Here is a 19,695-nt window from a genome sequence, read left to right as displayed (position 1 = left end):
CTGTACATGACTACTGGAAAAACCATAGCTTTGACTGTACAGACCTTTGTTGGCAAAGTGATGTCTCTGCTTTTTATGCTGTCAAGGCTATGATCCATGAAGGAGAAGACAAATAACCAAGAAAATAAGCAGTTCCAGTGTATAAAAAGGGTTACAAGTGAAATAAACAGAGTTTTGAGAAATAAAGTAGAGGAGAGAGGAACCTGATAATTAGGACTGGATACAGGGTAGGGTCAGGAAGGATTCAGTCTAATGCAAAAATTCAGGGAAAAGGTTGTGACTTTTATTTTCCTGAATAAGTCCAAACAATTCTTAGAAAATATGCAACCTAATTTTGCAGCATTCAAAACAGTTTTCTCAGTTTCGGGAAGTGTTTGTTAAACAGATGACGAACTTGTTCTAGGCTATGGGTTATTTGCTTTTATATTTTAAAGTTTTTTTTTTTAATGTTGGATTATTTCTCTCTAATAAATGTAAAATGTCATTATCAGTCTGGGGGTTGTCTATGTTAGAACTAATCACAGAACTGAGGCATCTTCCACAGATTCTTTTTTGCCCGACATGACCTGGGAATTACTCTGCGCCCACTCTTTACCTGCTGTGAACGCATTTTTCAATTTTATATCATACATGGTGGACTTTATTTAAGGATATGCCAGCTCATGTGTCTTTAGGAATATCCCCAAAGTAATTACTGCTGCCTAAAAAAGAAGCGAGGAAAGAACATTTTATTGCTTAATTCTCCACCCACATTTCACTTGCCATCGGAAATCAAGTTGAAAAATTCACTTACCCCTCAAGTGGAGGAGTTGCTGAGAGAGAAAATGGAAAACCCTTATTTATAGGAAGAAAGTGTGAATTGCTTTCTCTGATAGATTTCTTTCCACCTTCCACCTATGACTAAAATGGACAGCTGGTTTGTTTAATCTCATAAATATCACATCTCTGGCTCAGTCAATACCACGGGCTAATGAGGCTCCACCTTGTCGAGGCGCTGTCAAAGGTGTAAGATGAGCTATTAATAACCCGAGGTTATGTCTACAGAGTATTAAGACAGGTGGTGACCTTGTGATTTACAATAAAGCCTATCATATGGGATAATTGGTCCAACCTGGCTTGATTCAACCAGGATAAGCAGCTAAAATGAACAGGGTTCCCTCTCTTCTTCCAAAAAGAGGAGGGGAAAACGGGTCAGTGAGCATTTTTTAGATCTGGGTTGTGAAGATTCTCCCACCTAGAAAACACGCCAGAAGACGGCGAAAAGTCTAGATTTCAGGATCTTCCCTGGTGGTCCAGTGGTTAAGAACCTGCCTTCCATCCCTGGGCGGGGAACTAAGGTCCCACATCCGGATGCTGCGGAGCAGCCCAGCCCGCGAGCCGCCCTGGAGGCCTGAGCTGGAGGCAACAGAGACCCTACGAGACACAGCGAAGGCCACATGTGCTGCAGCTGAGTCTTAAACGAAGTTTAAGAGTAAATACAGTTTTTAAAGTTGCCAATGTGAATTTTTTTAAAAAATCCAGATTTTACACTTCTATATTTTTTGTTATTTTTATTGCCCTCTGAAGTGTCTGGTAATTTCTCAATCAAGTCCTTGGCTCACTAGGAAGTTTACTTCAACTGTGGCACTCTGGCAGTACACAATTTTTAAGTCTTAAGAAATTTGGAAGGAAAATATGACATCTAGGAATTTATTGAGAAAATGCGTAACGTTTTATCCATAAGGTTTTGTGTTTTTTGAAGTCCCACATTATTTGTAAGAGAAAAGTTCAGTCTCTCAGTCGTGTCCCACTCTTTGCGACCCTGTGGACCGCAGCATACCAGGCCTCCCTGTCCATCACCATCTCCCGGAGTTTACACAAACCCATGTCCACTGAGTCGGTGATGTCATCCAACTATCTCATCCTCTGTCGTCCCCTTCTCCTCCTGTCCTCAGTCTTTCCCAGCATCAGGGTCTTTTCAAATGAGTCAGTATTTGGCCAATACTTATCATGTGGCCAAAGTATTGGAGTTTCAGCTTCAGCATCAGTCCTTCCAGTGGACACCCAGGACTGATTTCCTTTAGGATGGACTGGTTGGATCTCCTTGCAGTCCAAGGGACTCTCAAGAGTCTTCTCCAACACCACAGTTCAAAAGCATCAAAGCTCAGCTTTCTTTACAGTCCAACTCTCACATCCATACATGACCACTGGAAAAACTATAGCTTTGACTAGATGGACCTTTGTCGGCAAAGTAATGTCTCTGCTTTTTAATACGCTGTCTAGGTTGGTCATAGTTTTTTGAGTTGGGAAGATCTAAAAGATCTAGTTAGACTTTGCACTGATTCTGGTATACCCTTACACTGGAGATCATGAACAAGATGACATAGAAATAGAATTACTGATTGTGAAGATAGCTATAACATAATGTTAAATAAGAAAATCAAGTTTCAAACTAGTATATACAGAAATATTCCTTTAGTATAAATATGTTTGCCTTGCAAGCCTGTCAACATGGACATTCATCCTTCTACCCAAAGAGGGACTTGAAATGCAAAACTGCAAATTGTTGGTAGTAGTTATTTGCTGTAATGGGATAATGGGTGCACTTAATACTTTTATTCTTTGCTTGTGTAAATTTTCTCTTTTTCATAAATGAAGCAAGCACGGAGTACTGCCTAAGTAAAAGGAAAATATTGCAATCTAGGTAGTTTCCCGTTCCTCCACTAGACGGCGCTGTGAAGCTTGCGCCGTCCTGAGCTGTGTTAGAAACTGCCGCAGTAACCAGAGGTTGAACAGGGGTTATTTTCACGTGCAGTCATTCTGGGACTGTGCAATCCGGAGGTTGCGTGGCAATTTCTTGTTCAGAAATAACACTGGCTTTTAAAACGCACAACTAATGTGTGTTTTGGAAAGAGAAAAAACTGCGGATGGGCAGTTTTCAAAGTTCTTTCACAACTGTATTTTACGGCTGTTATTTGAGTTCTTTCCTTATTTTTGCCATGAGCTTAAAAGATGTGAATGCATTTCTATCTGTTGATGTGAATTGAGCAAGAATAGTGGGAAAGGGCTTCCCTGGTAGTCCAGTGGTTGAGAATCCAGAATACGGGGACACAGGTTCGATCCCTGGTCGGGGAAGATCCCACATGCCTCAGAGCGACGAAGGCTGGGGGCCAGAATTACTGAAGGCTGACTCCCTGGAGCCTGTGCTCCAACCCGAGAAGCCACGGCAAAGCCCATGCACAAACAGGGTCGGCCCGCTCCCCGGAACCGGAGAAAGCTTGCACAGAGCAGAGACCCAGAGCGGCCGAAGAAAGCATATATACATAAATCTTAGGAAAGAATAAGGGAAAAAAGTAAAAATGCAAAATAAACTCCCAGGATAGATCCTCCTGCAGTGGTTTTGAGCTTTGTAGTAAAACGAGGTGTTAAAAAAAAACTCCCAAGTTACTTCAGAAATGTTAAATTTCCACTAAACATTTTTAGTAGACTTTGGTCTTGGAATCCCTTCCTGCTTATTTGATTAGTTTCTTTCCCTTCTAGGAAAATTGAAGGATGACTGTTTAGCTTTAAGCGTGAACGGAACCCCATTTTTCATCCTCAGTGTGACAGTGGGTGTGTGCAGGCGGTGTGCTCTCGGAGGGAAGAAAGTGAAGCCTGGGTGTCTGTCTGGAGAGCATTGTTGCTGAGCCAGCGATGGCCTTCGTGCCTCTGGGGCAACCAAGTGGGAGAGGAAGCGTAGCTCTCCTTTTATCCCAGACGGCATGTGGCTCGAATTTCTAACAGATGGAAGCGAGTGGGGTAATGGGTTTCTGTACCAGTTGACATTGCTTAGACAGATTTTCCCTGTTAAGCTGCGTGTTGGCCCGTGATTCTTGGTACGAAAGTTCAGAATGAACCCAGTGCTGCCTGATGGGTGGGGACCTCTAGGTGAGGTAGACATTCATCACAAGTGGTTCCAGGCGAGGCTTTTTCAGCCTTGATCATCCTGCCTTCACTTATATTCTCACTTGAACAGTGCAGACCATGCTTCAAGGGAGAAGGGACCCAGCTGACAACTTACAGTGGAAGGAAGGTGCCAGAAGCCCCATGTGGGTTTGATCACAGACAATCGAATTATGATAAGGCAGCACAGTTTTTCAATGTGACAAATTGTGATCCGTTAACTAGTGTTTCGATCTGTTCGCCCTTTGAAGCCAACTGGAAGGGAAAGAAATGTGTGTAGGTCTCTTCCGCGCAGATGAAGGACTAGCTGACCCCACAGATGCCTGTGTGCTTAAAAAGAAGTTTCCAGATATTTCCTGGAGAAGCCTGCCTACGTTCCTGGAGAATGTTTCTGTCTAAAATTTCACTTGCTCAAAATGATCCAGAGGCCTGATGAAAGTAGCGAAGATATATCTGTAGCTAAGGACAAAGATCCTACAGATAACCCAGTAGTTCAGGCGTCAGCCACAAACTGGTGGCCCTGGGCCAGCCCGCCCTCCCCGCGGTGCGGTTTGGCTCTCTGGATGTCTTCTCTTAAGTTTGGATCAGTCGTCCGCACTCTGCTGTATTTATTATTTATTTTTGTCCGTGCTGGGTCTTCGTTGCTCTGCAGGCGTTTCTGTAGCCGCGGTGCCTTCTCTTGCGTGGAGCAGGCTCCAGGGCGCGCCGGCCCAGGCCTTGCGGTTCCCCAGCTCTAGCACCGGCTCGGTAGTCGGGGCCCACGGGCTTAGTGGCTTCTCGGCGTGTGGGGTCTCCCCAGACGGGGGGGTTGAAACTGCGTCCCCCAGACTGGCAGGCGGACTCTTCACCACCGAGCCACCAGGGAAGCCACCCATTTTGCTTTGATTTTAATTTCTAATACATAATGCATTCACATGGCTCGAAATAAGAAATTATTAAATGGCGTACTTGTCTAGCAATGCCGCTCCCGACAGATAATCCCTGTTTGTATTTTTAAATGAATCTTTCCTGAGCACATACAAGCAAAAGACAAGCATAAACTCACGTTCCTTCTTGTTTAAGCAAACGGTGATATAATACGCGCTTTGTTCTAGCCCATGCTTTTTTTCCCCAGCTAACACAACTGTCTGTATCTGTACAGCTTCCAAATCTGGAACACGTAGTTTTCCAATGAATGGATGTACCATGAGTTATTTACCCAGGACTTTATTAATGGCAGTTGGCAGGTTTCCAAGCATTTGCTATGACCTCATTGTAGTAAATAAGCTAGTGTATTTGTTATTTCATACTTATGTGAATTGAGTTTTCAACTCGACTCTTAGGAGTGGAATCGCTGGGTAAAGGATTGATGCTCTTTACAGTACCCTTCACCCATCATCCATCTGGCTGCAGGGCGCAGGGTCTGCCTCGCTGGGCGCGGCCTCGCTGGTTTCCGCTCAAGGGGTTTAGTTGCTCCACAATGTTTAGGATCTCAAGTTCCCGATCAGGGATCGACCCACGTCCCCTGCGTCGCAAGACAGATTCTTAACCACTGGACCACCAGGGAAGTCCTTAAAAGAATATGTAATGTTTTTAATTTTAGGGGATAGTGCCAAAATTTCAACCCTCCCTCCATCAGGACTGAAGTTACTTACACGTCACTCAGTGACATACGAGGGTGCCTGCTTCTGACCCCAGCCTCCTTACAAAATGTCTTCAGACATTCAGACTTTCTGACTTTCGACCATTCCTTTCACGACTTTTGGATTTTGAGTCAAAAGTTACAAAAGCTCTCTCAACCCAAAATTGTGAAAGTTTTTCCCAAGTGCTCTTCTAGTGTGTTTATCCGTTTAGATTTTACCCTGGTGTAGGATTACGGCGCTGTGTTAACTTTTTTAGATGGCCATCTTCAATATAAAAAGTCCTTTAGTATAAAAAATCTTTATCACACACTAAACTTGAACATGTCTTTGGTTCAAATATGTTACATGTTGTTGCTGTTGTATTTGGCTCAGTCGTGTCTGACTTTCTGTGACCCCATGGACTGTAGACCGCCAGGATCCTCTGTCCATGGAATTTTCCAGGCAAGAACACTGGAGTAGGTTGCCATTTCCTACTCCAGGGCATCTTCCCCGACCCAGGGATCGAACCTGTGTTATATGTGAATGATGACAAATGTGGGGAAAACAGCAGGGAAGAGGAATAGAGACAAGGGCAATTAAAATAGGAGAACTCTTGGTACGAAGTTGATATTTGGGTAAACCCCTGAAGGAAGGGAGGTGTGACGAAGTGTAGATGGTACTTAAAAGCTTTTTGCTTCTGAAATCATTTGGACCTAGGGCCAAATCCTAGCTTCAGTCTAAGAGCAAAGGCACGTTATTTATTCTTTTCATGAATCAATTTATTCATCAGTAAAAATGGAGTTGCAAATCGTTAAAAGAACTAAATGAGATCTTTTTAACTAGCTTAGCATTGGGCCTGACGTATAAAGGTTGATCATTATCACTATAATGATATTACCATGGATATTTGTCCTCATTCCACATTCCTCAAAGAATGTATGGCTGCAAAATATCCCATCACGTGGTCCATGGGTAAATCCCACACATCACTATCACGCGCTGCTTTATTTACTTGTTCTAGGGTTGTGGAGAGGTTTGAGTGGCTCTTCATTCCTACTGTTTCAGTCCACTCCTGTAATGCTTGTATAAACGTTTTAATCTTTTTAAACTTTTTGTTTATTTACTTTATTCCTGCCGCTCGGGGTCTTCCCTGCTGCACGCGGGCTTTCTCTAGCTGTGGCGAGCGGGCGCTGCTCTAGCTGCGGTTCCCGGGCTTCTCACTGCGGCGGCTTCTCTGGCCGCGGGGCGCGGGCTCTAGCGCACAGGCTTGGTGTGTGTGGCTCGGGGGATCTTCCCGGGCTCTAGCGCACAGGCTTGGTGTGTGTGGCTCGGGGGATCTTCCCGGACCAGCCGAGCCCGTACCTTCTGTTCAGCGGGCGGATTCTTAACCACTGGACCACCTGTGAAAGAAAGGAAGTGAAAGTGAAAGGCGCTCAGTCGTGTCCCACTCTTTGTGACCCCGTGGACTGTATAGAGTCCATGGACTTCTCCAGGCCGGGATACTGGAGTGGGCAGCTGCTCCCTTCTCCAGGGGATCTTCCCAACCCAGGGGTCAAACCCTGGTCTCCCGCACTGCAGGCGGATTCTTTACCAGCTGAGCCCCCAGGGGAGCCCGAGAATCCTGGAGCGGGTAGCCTGTCCCTCCTCCAGAAGATCTTCCCAGCCCAGGAATCAAACTGTGGTCTTCTGCATTGCAGGCAGGTTCTTTACCACTGAGCTGCCTGGGAAGCCTGTCTTCCCCCTGGATCTCAGTCGAACTGAATAACCTGCCCCTTAGGCCCTTCCCACCCGCGTCCCCTCCTCCTCCTTTCCTTTCCTCGTGGCCTTCCCGCTGTCTGAAATTCCTGTCCACCCCAGCCCTCCCCACCCCACGTGTCCACCCGCAGCCCAGGCTCCAGGGCCGAGGGCAGATGCTGCTCCATCTTCAACCCTTCCTCATCCCTCCAGCCCAGCTGTTCTCAACCTTGATGCACATTAGAATCACCCAGAGGCTCTAAAAATAATAGTGCCTGAGCCTCACCTCCAGACAGTCTGATCAGTTGGTTCCGGGAGTGTCTGGGTGTTAACTCGGGTTTAAACTGCTGCCCAGCTGATTCTGAATGGCAGCTAAGTGGGCTCGTGGGATTCACGTAACCTTTTACCCAAGTTCTTCTCCTTCTCTGCCGGCCTTTATCCACTGTGAGACTGTTAGCACTTCCAGAGAGGCTCAGGATGAGGCTAGGTAACTCAACAGGAATGATGACAGTAACAGCACTTACTGAGTGTTACTGTGAGCTTGATGCTTCTGAACTGTGGTGTTGGAGAAGACTCTTGAGAGTCCCTTGGACTGCAAGGAGATCCAGCCAGTCCATCCTAAAGGAGATCAGTCCTGGGTGTTCATTGGAAGGACTGATGCTGAAGCTGAAACTGCAATACTTTGACCACTTCATGCGAAGAACTGACTCCTTAGAAAAGACCCTGATCCTGGGAAAGATAGAGGCAGGAGGAGAAGGGGACGACAGAGGATGAGATGGCTGAATGGCATTACTGACTCAGTGGACATGAGCTTGAGCAATAGTGGGGGACACGGGAGCCTGGCGTGCTGCGGTCCGTGGGGTCACAAAGAGTCAGACACGACTTAGCGACTGAACAGCAAAACGACAGTGTGTGCCACACACGCGCTAAACCCTCCAGATGGATCATCCCACCGACCCCGACGGCCCTCAGAGGCGGCTGCTGCTCTTTTGGCCCAGGAGCTCGTCCATGCACGGGGTCAGGGAACACGCCCGCGAAGGCAGGGGTGTGAACCGTGGAGCAGAGGGCGGAGTCTGGGGCGGGGTCTGGGGCGGAGTCTGGGGGCGGAGTCTGGGGCGGAGTCTGGGGCGGAGTCTGGGCGGGCTGGCTCCAGGGGCACTCACACCATGGGACCTCTCTACAGCTTGCACGTGGTCAGGATTCCCCTCCTCCCACCAAGTTACTGAATGAAGGTGAATGAATGAGTGGGTGGAAATAAGTAACCCTCTCAGAGCATCAGCTCCAGCAGGCCTGGTGGGGCATTTCTTAGATTTAGTCCTGGTATCACATCCATGCTGGTTCATCTTAAACACACCTGTGTGATGATTTATGTAATTTTTTTTTACTTAATATTTCAGTTAAAGTTTTTCTACTCAACTCTATCCAAGCAAAACTGTACATGTACCAAAGAAGTATGTTTCCAAACAAACACTCCTAAAGAATAACTTCATGCATCTGTGTGTGTCTGTGCATGCACACCACCTAAAATCAAATCATCACCCACACAGGCGCCCCACTTGCCAAGTGCTAGGTCGCTTCAGTCGTGTCCGACTCTGCAGTCCCACGGACTACAGTCTGCCAGGCTCCTCTGTCCATGGGTTTTCCTAGGCAAGGATACTAGAGTGGGCTGCCATTACCTTTTCCGGGGGATCTTCCCGACCCAGGGATTGAGGCCATGTCTCTTTCATCTCTTGCATTGGCGGGGGGTTCTTCACCACTAGCGTGTACCTGGGAAGCCACTCATCTGCTAGACACAAAATTTCTGGCCAGCCTTCTTATCAACCTACTTAAGAACCTGGATCTGAATTATACCTTGGAATTATCAAAAGTTCAACTCATTTTAGAATTCTAATATGAACAGGAAAGGACTTCCCAGGGGGCACTAGTGGTAAAGAACCCCCCTGCCAGTGCAGGGGACGTAAGAGACACAGGTTCAATCCCCGGGTCAGGAAGATCCCCTGGAGAAGGGCATGGCAACCCACTCCAGTATTTTTGCCTGGAGAATTCCGTGGACAGAGGAACCTGGCAGGCTACAGTCCACGGGGTCTCAAAGAGTTGGACAAGACTTAGCACAGCACACAGCATGAACAAGAAGTTATATTAGAACCTGTTTAAAAGGTCATCTCTTCCCAGGTAAAGCTCATTTTGCCTGGAATGAACTACAAAAGCTGAGAACTTAGAGCTGTGGCTCTGATCGGCGTTGGGTTTTATGAAGTTCCAACTCTTTCAGAGACATGTCACAGGAAGCACTGCTCCATTTAGAGAGAACTCTGGAACTGAGGAAAACTCTGTGTGGAATACACACATTATTATTACCTTGTAAAATATTCACCAAAATGTGTTTATGTATTTTTAAAGCTGTTCAAAAAAAAAAAAAAGCACCCCATTCTTTATTTGGCCGCGCCGGGCAGCATGTGGGATCTTAGTTCCCAACCAGGAATCAAACCCACGCCTCCTGTGTTGAAGTGCTGAGTCTTAACCACTGGACCACCAGGGGAGTCCCCAAGAAAGACGCATTTCTGATGCAGACTCTTCTGGCTTGGTCCTTGGCGTTAGGCTAACCTATATGCCAAGTGATTCTGCCCCAGGAAGTGATCTAGAAACCCAGAGAAGGGAACAGGTCCTGTGCATGCTGTGACCCAGAAAGACTTCAGTGAAGAAAGTAGACTTGAGCCCAAGCCTGCAGAATGGATGGGTTTGAGGTTACCTTGGCTTGGCCCAAGGTCGTGGGAGTGAAGAAGACAATAGAGGCCATTTTGGCAAGCATCCTGACATCCTGGATGGGTTAGAAAAGGAAGTCTGCCCCTGTATCCCAGCTTTTCACCAATGAACTCCCAGATCCTGAAGATGGGATTGTTGTTCTAAAACATCAGTGCGTTCCTTAGTTGATACAATCCACTGGGTGGTCGGAAGCCAGATATAAGCATCTTCCGTGATCAGACTGGAGGACCACAGAGTGCTGGCTTCACCTTTCTGCAGAGCTGGGAGAAAAGGGTTTTTGTTCGGGACGCACCGCGCCCTGCTGTGTTTGCTCGCCTCTGGCTCCGAACAATGTCCCTCCGACGGACTGCAGATGCTGATTCTGTTAGAGAGAGGGGGCGGGGAAGGAAGAGTGACTCTCATAAGCCCCTGATTGTTCTGCACCCCCGTGGGCAGAAGAAGTATGGCTGGAATTAGCGGGTAAGGGAGAAAGAGGCGGGAAGCAAAAATATTACTTTGAGAGTCCACATTCAACAAGTTGCAACCGCGAAAACTGTGTCTCGATCCTAGGACTTAGCTGACGGCGAGGGAAAGGGAGGAGAGGAAGTCCCAGCTGTGAGTCACTCCGTCCCCGGGGACCCTGAGCAGCTGGAGGTTGCAAAGGACGCCCAGGCAGAGGACAGCTCCATCATGAGCTTCTTTAAAACCCTGGTGAGTAACTGCCTCTCCTTTTCTATTCTATTCCTACGTTCTATTGCAAGAAAGCTTTGCTAGTTCTAAGAATGACACAGACGTGAAGGGCATGGTTCTAAACGGGGTGTCATCTTGATGTAGCCAGACCCTGGAGAACAGGGACAAGGTGTCTCAGAAGGGAATTGACTTTGCGTGAAGGAGTCTTCACTGCTGGCAACTGTGAGACGCACGGCAGGCGACCAGACTATACGACATGCTGTTGTTCAGTCACGAAGTCGTGTCCGACTCTGCGACCCCACGACTGCAGCACGCCAGGCTCCCCATCCTTCACCATCTCCTGGAGTTTGCCCAGATTTGTGTCCGTTGGGGCAGTGATGCTATTTAGCCATCTCATCCTCTGCCGCCCCCTCTCCTCTTGCTTTCATTACAACGTGAGCCTTGGGGTCATGGAACTCTGCCACAGCTGGTGTCTTATGCTCATTGATCATAGAAATAATTGGAAAAAACTTCCTTGAGTTGCTGACCTGTCACAGCGTTTTTGCCCCTCAAATGGCAAATCAAACTGTAGAGGTCACTTTCTATCTTGTTACATCTGAAGCTCTCAGTGGGTCGAGGCAGGGAGCCCCGCCTTGCATTGCTTGCTCATCTCTGACTCTTCAGAGCCCGCGGCTTGGCGCGTGCCAGACACTCAGAAAAGGGCTGAGTGAGTGCATAATCAAACAGGCAGCGCCAAGCGTTTGGGCTGTTTCCAAAGACCAAGACCAGCTTCAAAAGATGAAACAGAAAAAATCAACAGAATGTGAGACAAACACCAAAGGGCCGTATGTTTGCTTGGATTAGTGGGAGATTTGTTGGAAGGTCTGTGGCCTTCTAAGAGACAGTCTTGAATGTGATCAAGCTCTGTGTGAATGTATAAGATCTGATGCATTTCACTATAAAATGTTAACTTTACTAACTTTTCGATACCTAGGCATTACCAGGATTTCTTATTATATTCCTTACCTGTAGAGTAAACTGGACCATGTTAAATAAAAATATGAAATAAGGACTTCCCTGGGGTCCCAGTGTCTAGGACTTGATGCTTTCACTGTGGGCCCCTGGGTTCAATACCTGGTCAGGGAACTATGATTCTGCACCATGGCCAAAAAAAAAAAAAAAAAAAAAGGAAAGAGAGAGAAAAGAAAGAAAGAAAATCACCCTAAAGAGCTATGGTTTGTAACATTTGGTTTTTTTTTAAACTTTTAAGGTTTCACCTAACAAAGCTGAAACAAAAAAAGATCTGGAAGACACGGTAGGTAGCCTGAAGTATGTTTATGTTTGGGTTTGTGTGTGGAACTGGATTTGGGTTTATGTCATCTTTGTTTTTTTAATTTTATGTGTGTGTGTAGATACATATATACATATTTAGCAATTTAATGCCAGCATTAGGCTGTCTCTAAAATGTTTCATTTATGTTAATGGTATTTTAATGAAAATTTTGGTGGAAAACTTGAAATATGTGCCGATTGTAGCTAAATAATGTCACAAAAACCAATTTCTTACACAGAATCAGAACAGACTACTAATAATTACATATCACCTTAGTCTTTTTCGTTGTGTGTGGAGAGACCCAGGGAATAGAGTCAACGCCCCTGGAAGTGAGGAAGCGGTGGGACTCAGTTTAAAGCAGATGGAAGCCTCCAGGCTTTTGGTTTTTAAAAATGATGTCCTGCTTTGGTTTTCATGTCATTTGAAAAAAAAAAATCAGTCTCTACTGTGATGGCAATTGCTTGGTGGCATGAAGCAGTCACGAGTTGACCCTGGCAAATGGAGGGGTTAGGACCCCTGGCATGCACTTTTTCGCTGTCATCCTAGAAATTCAGCTGGTTCCCCTCAAAATACATTTTGTCTGGAGCTACGACTTTCTAGAGATGTTTTCCCTTCACACCCGACAGAGCCGGTTTTCTTTAGCAGGACACGTGGTGTGAATTTCCCGGGGATCATGAGGAAACTTACCTTGGTGACAGAGGGGTGTCTCGTGTCCTCCTTTTTGTGACTGAAAGTGCTTTGAAAGGCCCTGGGACCCCCAAACGGCTCGGCCAACTTGGTCCTTCTGCTTCCCGTATTTAAAGGGGCTGAGCTATCAGGATCCTAGAATTTGTCTTCTCAGAAAACCTGTGTTCAAGCCACAGTCCTGCTACTTGAAGGCTATGTGACCCTAAGCCATGTGAGCCCTAATTTCCACATCTGTAAAACCGAGGCAATAAAACTCCTGTCTCCCCACCCCCAGCACAGAATGAAGGTGTCACCATGCCTGGTGAACCCAGGGAGCCCTATTCAAATGTAGGTGATCCCTATTTCCCTAATCCCTGCAGGACAGATTGAACACCAGGATTACATTTGCCTTGTGTTGACTGGTTCCTCTAGAATTTTCTTCTTCCATTGGAAAAAAAGATATATCTGAGATATCTACATGCATTTCCCTATAAAGTTATTTATTTGCTACAAGGCCGCTAGGGTCAAGTTCAGTGACTGGTTGGGTCCACGAGTTTCTCTTTCGGTTCTGCGTCTTGCAGTGTTTGAAAACAGTGGGTGTGTGGGTGTGATGTGCGGCTTCCCGAGTGACCTGGTGCCCTCCCTCTCATCTGCTGCTCCTGCCTCACCTAGAATGTGGTCCCAGCAGAAAGTACCTAGTGATAAAATCTCATGGTTCTGCCCAGAGAGGGGTGGGTTCATTATTGAGGCAGTTGGATCTCAAAAGAGGGTTTTGTGAATGTAGGGTGCCTGTGACACCCACAAACAGACCTTCCAACTTGGTTCTCACGCTTGCCCCCTGGACATGTTTTCTACTGAAGTTCTTAGATTCATGCCTTTGAAACTTTGTCCATCTTCTCATTTGGCCCTGGGCAATTTTTAGCGCACTCAAAATCCCCCGGCATTTGTGACTTGAGTCCGCAGTTCTGAATGATTGTAACTGGGCTATTTTAGTCCCAATTTCTTCTCATTTTGGCTCGGAGGACTGGCTCATTCTAGAAACATCTTTTGCCCAGGGGATCTGCCCATCTTGAAATCAGTTGAATCTTTTGTGGGTACTACTGCTCCCCTGAGGTTTCTAATACCAAAAAAGGGGAGATCAGTTTGAGAACGAAAGCCACTCAGTGACAGGATTTGCCTTGAGTCCAGGTTGCAAAAATAAGTTGTTTATCTTCAGGTATATATATATTTTTTTTCTTTTTCACATGAGAATAGCATTTAGATATTTAAAGCCATCAGTAGGGACTGCATTCTCTTCTTCATTTAAAAAATTTTTTTCACCGGGTTATTTCATGACCTATAGACAAAGCTTAAATATCTTGTCATTGTCTTTAGCAGATGGAGTTGCCTTAATCTGGGTCATTTAAATAGGTTACTATGTTGAAAATCACCGTGTAACAAAAATAGATGGTGACAGTGCTCTTTAACGAATCATCTCTGAGAGTTTGACAAAGATAAGCGTTCAGATGATGTCTTGTGATTGGGAGATGGGGGTGATGCATCAAATAGATTATTGGCAACCAGGATTACCGCACTTAAAATCAAAAGAGAAAAATGGATTTTGTTTAAAAACAAAGTTCTGAGCTGTGACTGCTGTTGCCCAAAAGGCATCTAAGGGAGAAAGTGTCTCTGATGGACAAGCCGGGCAGAAGACCTCCGAGGTCCAGGCTAAAGGCGCCAAGAAAAAGCACCTGCACAGCCCCAGGCTAGGACTCGCCTTTAGAAAATTCTTTAGGCATAAGGTCTGTATCTCGTTAAACTAGGAGGGGGGGAAGAACCCTGGTCTTCATTCCGTGGCTTACCTGCACATCCTGTGTCACCCCGCTCCTCTTCAGTGAAGACAGAGCCTTGGGTGGTGGGGCCTGTTAGAGGGGAATTAAATGTTATGTGAGACAATTTTCAGTGATTTTTTTTTCAGTGATTTTTTTAAGTCCGCATATTTATAAACATCTCAGATTACTAGTGTGGACCAGGGTTCTAAGATTATTTCTTCTAACCCAGTGTTTCCCAAATGTTGAATGCTTGCATATCTCCCTCATCATTTTTGAGATATACCCCTATTTACTTGGGGCTTCCCTGGTTCTCAGCTGGGAAAGAATCTGCCTGCAGTGTGGGAGACCTGGGTTCGATGCCTGGGTTAGGAAGATCTCCTGAAGAAGGGAACAGCTACCCACACCAGTATTCTGGCCTGGAGAATTCCATGAACTGTATAATCCATGGGGTTGCAAAGAGTCGGACACAACCAAATGACTCATATTTATTTGATATTTTTATATTGAAATTGACTTACTCCTTATTTAAAGTTATCTTGAAAAGAAACTTGGCATTACATCACCCTTGGAAAAGCAGAATCATTTTTCATAAGAAGAAGGTACCATTATATAAGCAATAAAGAATATGTTACCTTCTCACTACCTGGCTCATGTTAAGCGCTGAATCTTTTGCCTTTCTAACTTCATGAAAAGGCACTTAGCCAACGGTAGGGGAATGTTAAAGATTTCTCTACCAGAACCAGACTGAGATTTCCTCCTGAATTGTCTTACAAGGATGAGAATTGAAAAAGGATAAGTATTTTCATAGTTTTAATATTATTTAATATCACATCTTGGCTCAACCCAAAGCCATCTCTCATCCCACCAATGGTCTGCTTTCTACACTTTGGGAAACACTTTTCTAACCTCAAGATTTTATCTTCTCATGCTCTGTCCCATCTCTTACCTGCATTAACTAAACTTATGCTGAACCCACGTGGAAGCCCAGGTGCAGCAAACAATGAATGAAGGCAGAACCAACTCTGTCTCCACGTTCTTGAGAAGTGAAGACAACAGAGAAGTTGGTTTTGGAGATTTCATTCTTCTCATGTCTAAGAAAATGCCAGTATTTGTCTAAAACCACCAATTAAAAGGACCCCTGACTTGGGTCAGCATGCTTCTAAATTTGTTCAAAATGTCCACCATTCTCCACGAAGTTAAATGAGCTTATTTTAAAAACATCCCCAGCTGGATATTAGAGTCCCTGGACTGTGTATTTAAATAAGAGCTCCACAGAAAGCTCTCCTGGCTGAATCTATATTTGCATAAACAAGCTATGTTATGAAGTCACCCTTCGATTTCCCGACAGGGTTATTTTGTTCTGTAAAAAGAGAAGGGGGCAGATGAGAGATACTGCAGTGGGGGAGGGGAAATGAAAAAGCGGTGCCACCGTGCGCGGTAGACAGTTTGGTAACTGCTCGTGGAACGGGTCAGAGACCAGGGCCAAGGAATCTGGCTGAATTCCCAAACAGGGAGCTTCTGTGAGGACGGAGCCTCGGAAGTTTAAGACGCATATGACTGCCCACCACCCCCTGGCAGATCTGCCGTCTCGTGACATTCATTTCATGCCCTGCTAAGTTCTGGAGTCTCTTCCCCTGCCACACATGGACCACCCAAGTATTCAGTATTCAGTATTCCCAGGGCTTCCCCAAGCCCTGGATCTCACCTCCTGCCCTCGTTGCCTGTGGGGAAAGGCGAGGACTCCAGGACTCCTGGGTGATGCAGAAGTGGCGACCCTTGCTGGGGTTCTGTCCAGCGGACGGAAGGTTTTGCCTCGAGTCTCGTTCTGTCTGTTGTTTTACGTCATTTAAAGGGACAAGGCCCAGACATGCTTTACTCTCATTAACGGCAGTTCACTGGGCCTCTTTGAGTTTTACCTTCCTGCTTCAGAAAGTGTTTGACTTTTCCTCAGTGGATTGTTTGGTCATCCAAAAAGATAGGAAAATAGCACCATTAAAACATGGGACTAGCCAGAGTCTTATCAATGAACCTTGGTGCCTGATTCGGGGAGGTGTGATACCCCTCCTCCTCAAGTTCCTTCTGAGCCAGGACCAAGAAGAAGACCTCATACAAGCAAACTCAGGATAAAACATTACCTTCTAGTTTTGCTCTAAAAGAATATAAGGGCTACCAATCCTGGTTAACTCTTAGGTTCGTTTCTTTATAGATCAATTTTCCTTCTTATAAAAAGGGTTTTCTTAGTTTAAAAGAATGGAGAAGCCTGGAAGTAATCAGTGGAATAAGTTTGTTGCTATAAATAATAAGGAGGTCAGCAATTCTTTGCTGAATCTGAATCTTTTTTCTCTTGGCTTAACCACACATGATGCTTCAGCATAAAACTGTTACACGTCCTGCAGACGCTGAACATGACCGTGTGCACGAAGGACGTGGATTTAGAGTCTTTGCTGCGCCCAGAAACATTCCCTTCCAGGCTCTGGTGTGGTCAGTGCTAACTCTGTCGGTTAGATAATAGAACGTCAGCAGCCACCTCACAGGATTCATACGCTTCTGCCACACATTCGTTGTTTTCTGGTTCTTGGTTCAATGTTTACATCTTACTAACACTTCCCCTCTTCCACACCCACATGTGGAAAGAAGATGAAAACTTACTGCAGAGGAAGGTAAGGTCGTCTGATACGCAACCTCCAATTCTAATACATTAGAATTTCGCAGGTAGGTTGTCAGACAAATAACAGGTACCCAATTCAACTCAGTTTCATGTAAATGGCAACTAATTTTTTAGTATAAAAATAAGTATGTCCCAGGCAATATTTGGGACATCCTCAGGCAAAAAAATTATCCTTTGTTGGTCTGAAATTCAGATTTAACAGAACATCCTGTGGTCTCACTGCTATTTGCTAAACCTGGCAACCCTCCTGAGGAGATTTTCTCCAAAAAACATGGATACAACTTGCGTAGTCTCCACCGTAACACAAAGAAAGAGTGTAAATTTGCTTGGTGCTGGCAGAACACCATTCGGGACACTTCTCTGGGAAGCGAGGAGGTGTGTGGGCGGGGAGGGGATGACTCATGGCAGCCTGTGACTCCACAGGGCGGTACGAGGGGGCGGATGGGCGGAAACGTGGCGTGGCATGATGCTGCGTGGGTCTCTCCCTGTGACCCCCGTCATCAGTTAATTTGGTATTTATTCAATACCCGTTTTGAGTCACGCACAGGATCTAACGGGATATAGAGATGTAACGGTGACTAAGACATAGCAGCTCGTACCTTCTCAGAGCTCACAGTCTGGCCAGAGAGATGCACAGCCAACAGTTACATCAGTACATGACTTATATTGCTATACATCTAGTATGAGCTTCCTGGTGGCTCAGTGGTGAAGAATCTGCCTACACGCAGGAGACGTGGGACTAAAGGTCCAGGTTTGAGGATCACCCGCCCTGGATTCAGAGGGCAGCTCTGTCCCCTTAGCAGTGCAATCACAGGCAACTTTTTATCCACCTGGGACCAAAACTCCCCTGACTATAATGCATGCGTGCATGCTCAGTTGCTTAGTCACATCCAACTCTTGCAACCCTATGGACTGTAGCCCACCAGACTCCTCTGTCCATGGCATTTCCCAGGCAAGAATACTGGAGTGGGTTGCCGTTTCCTTCTCCAGGGCATCTTCCTGACTCAGGGGTCGAACCTGCGGCTCCTGTGTCTCCCACATCAGCAGGCGGGTTCTCCACCACTAGTGTGGACACAGCCATTCTTGCCTTCCTCATCAGCCTGTCGTTACAACATTCAGTGGCTTAGAATGGTGCTGGGCGCTGGTACTATCTGTCGCTGTTACATCAGAGTTAAAAGTTGGACATCTCTTTCCCCAGTTCCCTAGGACCATAGTCCCCTCTTCAAGGGGCTGAGGGAGACAGGAGGCTGAGGGAAGGAGGCAAAACCAGCCAAATCAGAGGTGTCTTGTGGGCTTAGCAACTGGACCTGCCCTGGTGGAATTCTGGAACTCCAGACCAAGCTTTTTCTTGTAGCTCCCCTGCGGCTTTGAGCAGGCTGAGCAGCTGTGAAGGGCAGGTAACGGCCTCTCAGTAGAGGAAGCAGAGCAGCGGCATTTAAATCAAAACAGTCTGAGACCCACTGAGTGATGGAGCAGATAGTGACGTGAGCAGGACCGATGACTTACTTAGGCCAACAACAGTGCTTGCTAAGAGATGGAGGTGAGGTCAGCCCCGCCCCACCCCAGGTTCTTGGTCTAAAACACCCCTCAAGCAAATGGGGATTTTCCCGGGAGAGCGGAAGTGGAGTTGATGGTGGGGACCGTACCTGGCCGCTCCGGCTGCTTCAGCTTCTGTCCTGGCCTCTGGTGCTGGCTGAGGGTTCTGGGCGTACGCCTTTCCCTCTGCCAGGGGCCTCCTCCCCTCTCCCCCAGTTAATTTCTAGTCGCCCTTCAGATCGCAGCACAGCATCCTTTCCTCGGTCAAGCTTTCCTGACTGTCGTGGTAGACCTAGTCTACGGCCACACCACCCTGAACGCGCCCGATCTCGTCTGTCATGGTAGATCTAGTTTAGCAACGCCCTCCTTTTATTTTTTAGCACCAAATCCTTCCCTCTACCCTGTAGCACTCATCATAGTTGAAATTTTACGTTCACCTGTGGAATAACTTATTTGGTGTCTCTCTTTCTTCATGAGAACACATCACCCCAGGACTCAGTATCTGTCACAGGTCAGAGAAGGCGGTCGATCGCATTTTTCATGAGTAAATGCGTACATCATAATACCTCTTTCCTATTTTCTGAAAAAGACAGCAAGCTAGTTGGTGGAGGGGACTTCCCTTTCAACCAGTCCTCGTTAATTTAATCACCATTTAGAGTTAAAACAGCACCAGGTGTCCCAAACGGTTTGGAACAGGAATAAATGCAGAACCGCCTGAGCCTAGCCAGTTTGATCGCATTGTTGACACAAGGCAGAGGTTATTTTAAACCCCAGCTTTATGCGGTTTTATACACTCTTAAATGGAACTGGGATTATTCCAGGTTCACCTGTCACAAAAGTCATTTCTATACATTGGCCCTTTAGCTCCTGATTCAAATGTAGAATCTGCTTCATAAATGACTCCCTTTTAGTATCAAAAAAGTCAGTACAGAAGAGATTGTTTCTTGCGTCTGACAGTGAAGCTCAGTGATTTGTGAACTTCCCTCGGAGAGGTACTGTGCAGTGTGGGGAGGGCGCC

The 19,695-nt window shown here is 46.2% G+C and overlaps 1 protein-coding gene across 6 annotated transcripts in view; it reads left to right on the top strand.

The window, feature by feature from the left end:
- The window catches only part of BCAS1 (brain enriched myelin associated protein 1), a 123,441-nt gene that overhangs the window by 66,747 nt on the left and 36,999 nt on the right, over positions 1–19,695 (top strand). For 5 of the 6 annotated variants that reach the window (XM_065922211.1, XM_065922215.1, XM_065922214.1 and 2 more), the window contains 2 exons: positions 10,566–10,706; positions 11,935–11,979. In XM_065922211.1, the coding sequence (XP_065778283.1) occupies positions 10,566–10,706; positions 11,935–11,979 (186 nt within the window). Of the gene's footprint in view, positions 1–10,565; positions 10,707–11,934; positions 11,980–14,308; positions 14,444–19,695 lie in introns of all 6 variants that reach the window. The other variant, XM_065922216.1, reaches the window with a different exon arrangement.

Source organism: Muntiacus reevesi, chromosome 2 (assembly GCF_963930625.1).
Source record: "Muntiacus reevesi chromosome 2, mMunRee1.1, whole genome shotgun sequence".
NCBI classification, from domain to species: Eukaryota; Metazoa; Chordata; class Mammalia; order Artiodactyla; family Cervidae; genus Muntiacus; species Muntiacus reevesi.
The sequence above is the reverse complement of the archived record's forward strand: the minus strand, read 5'-3'. Positions and strand labels throughout refer to the sequence as shown.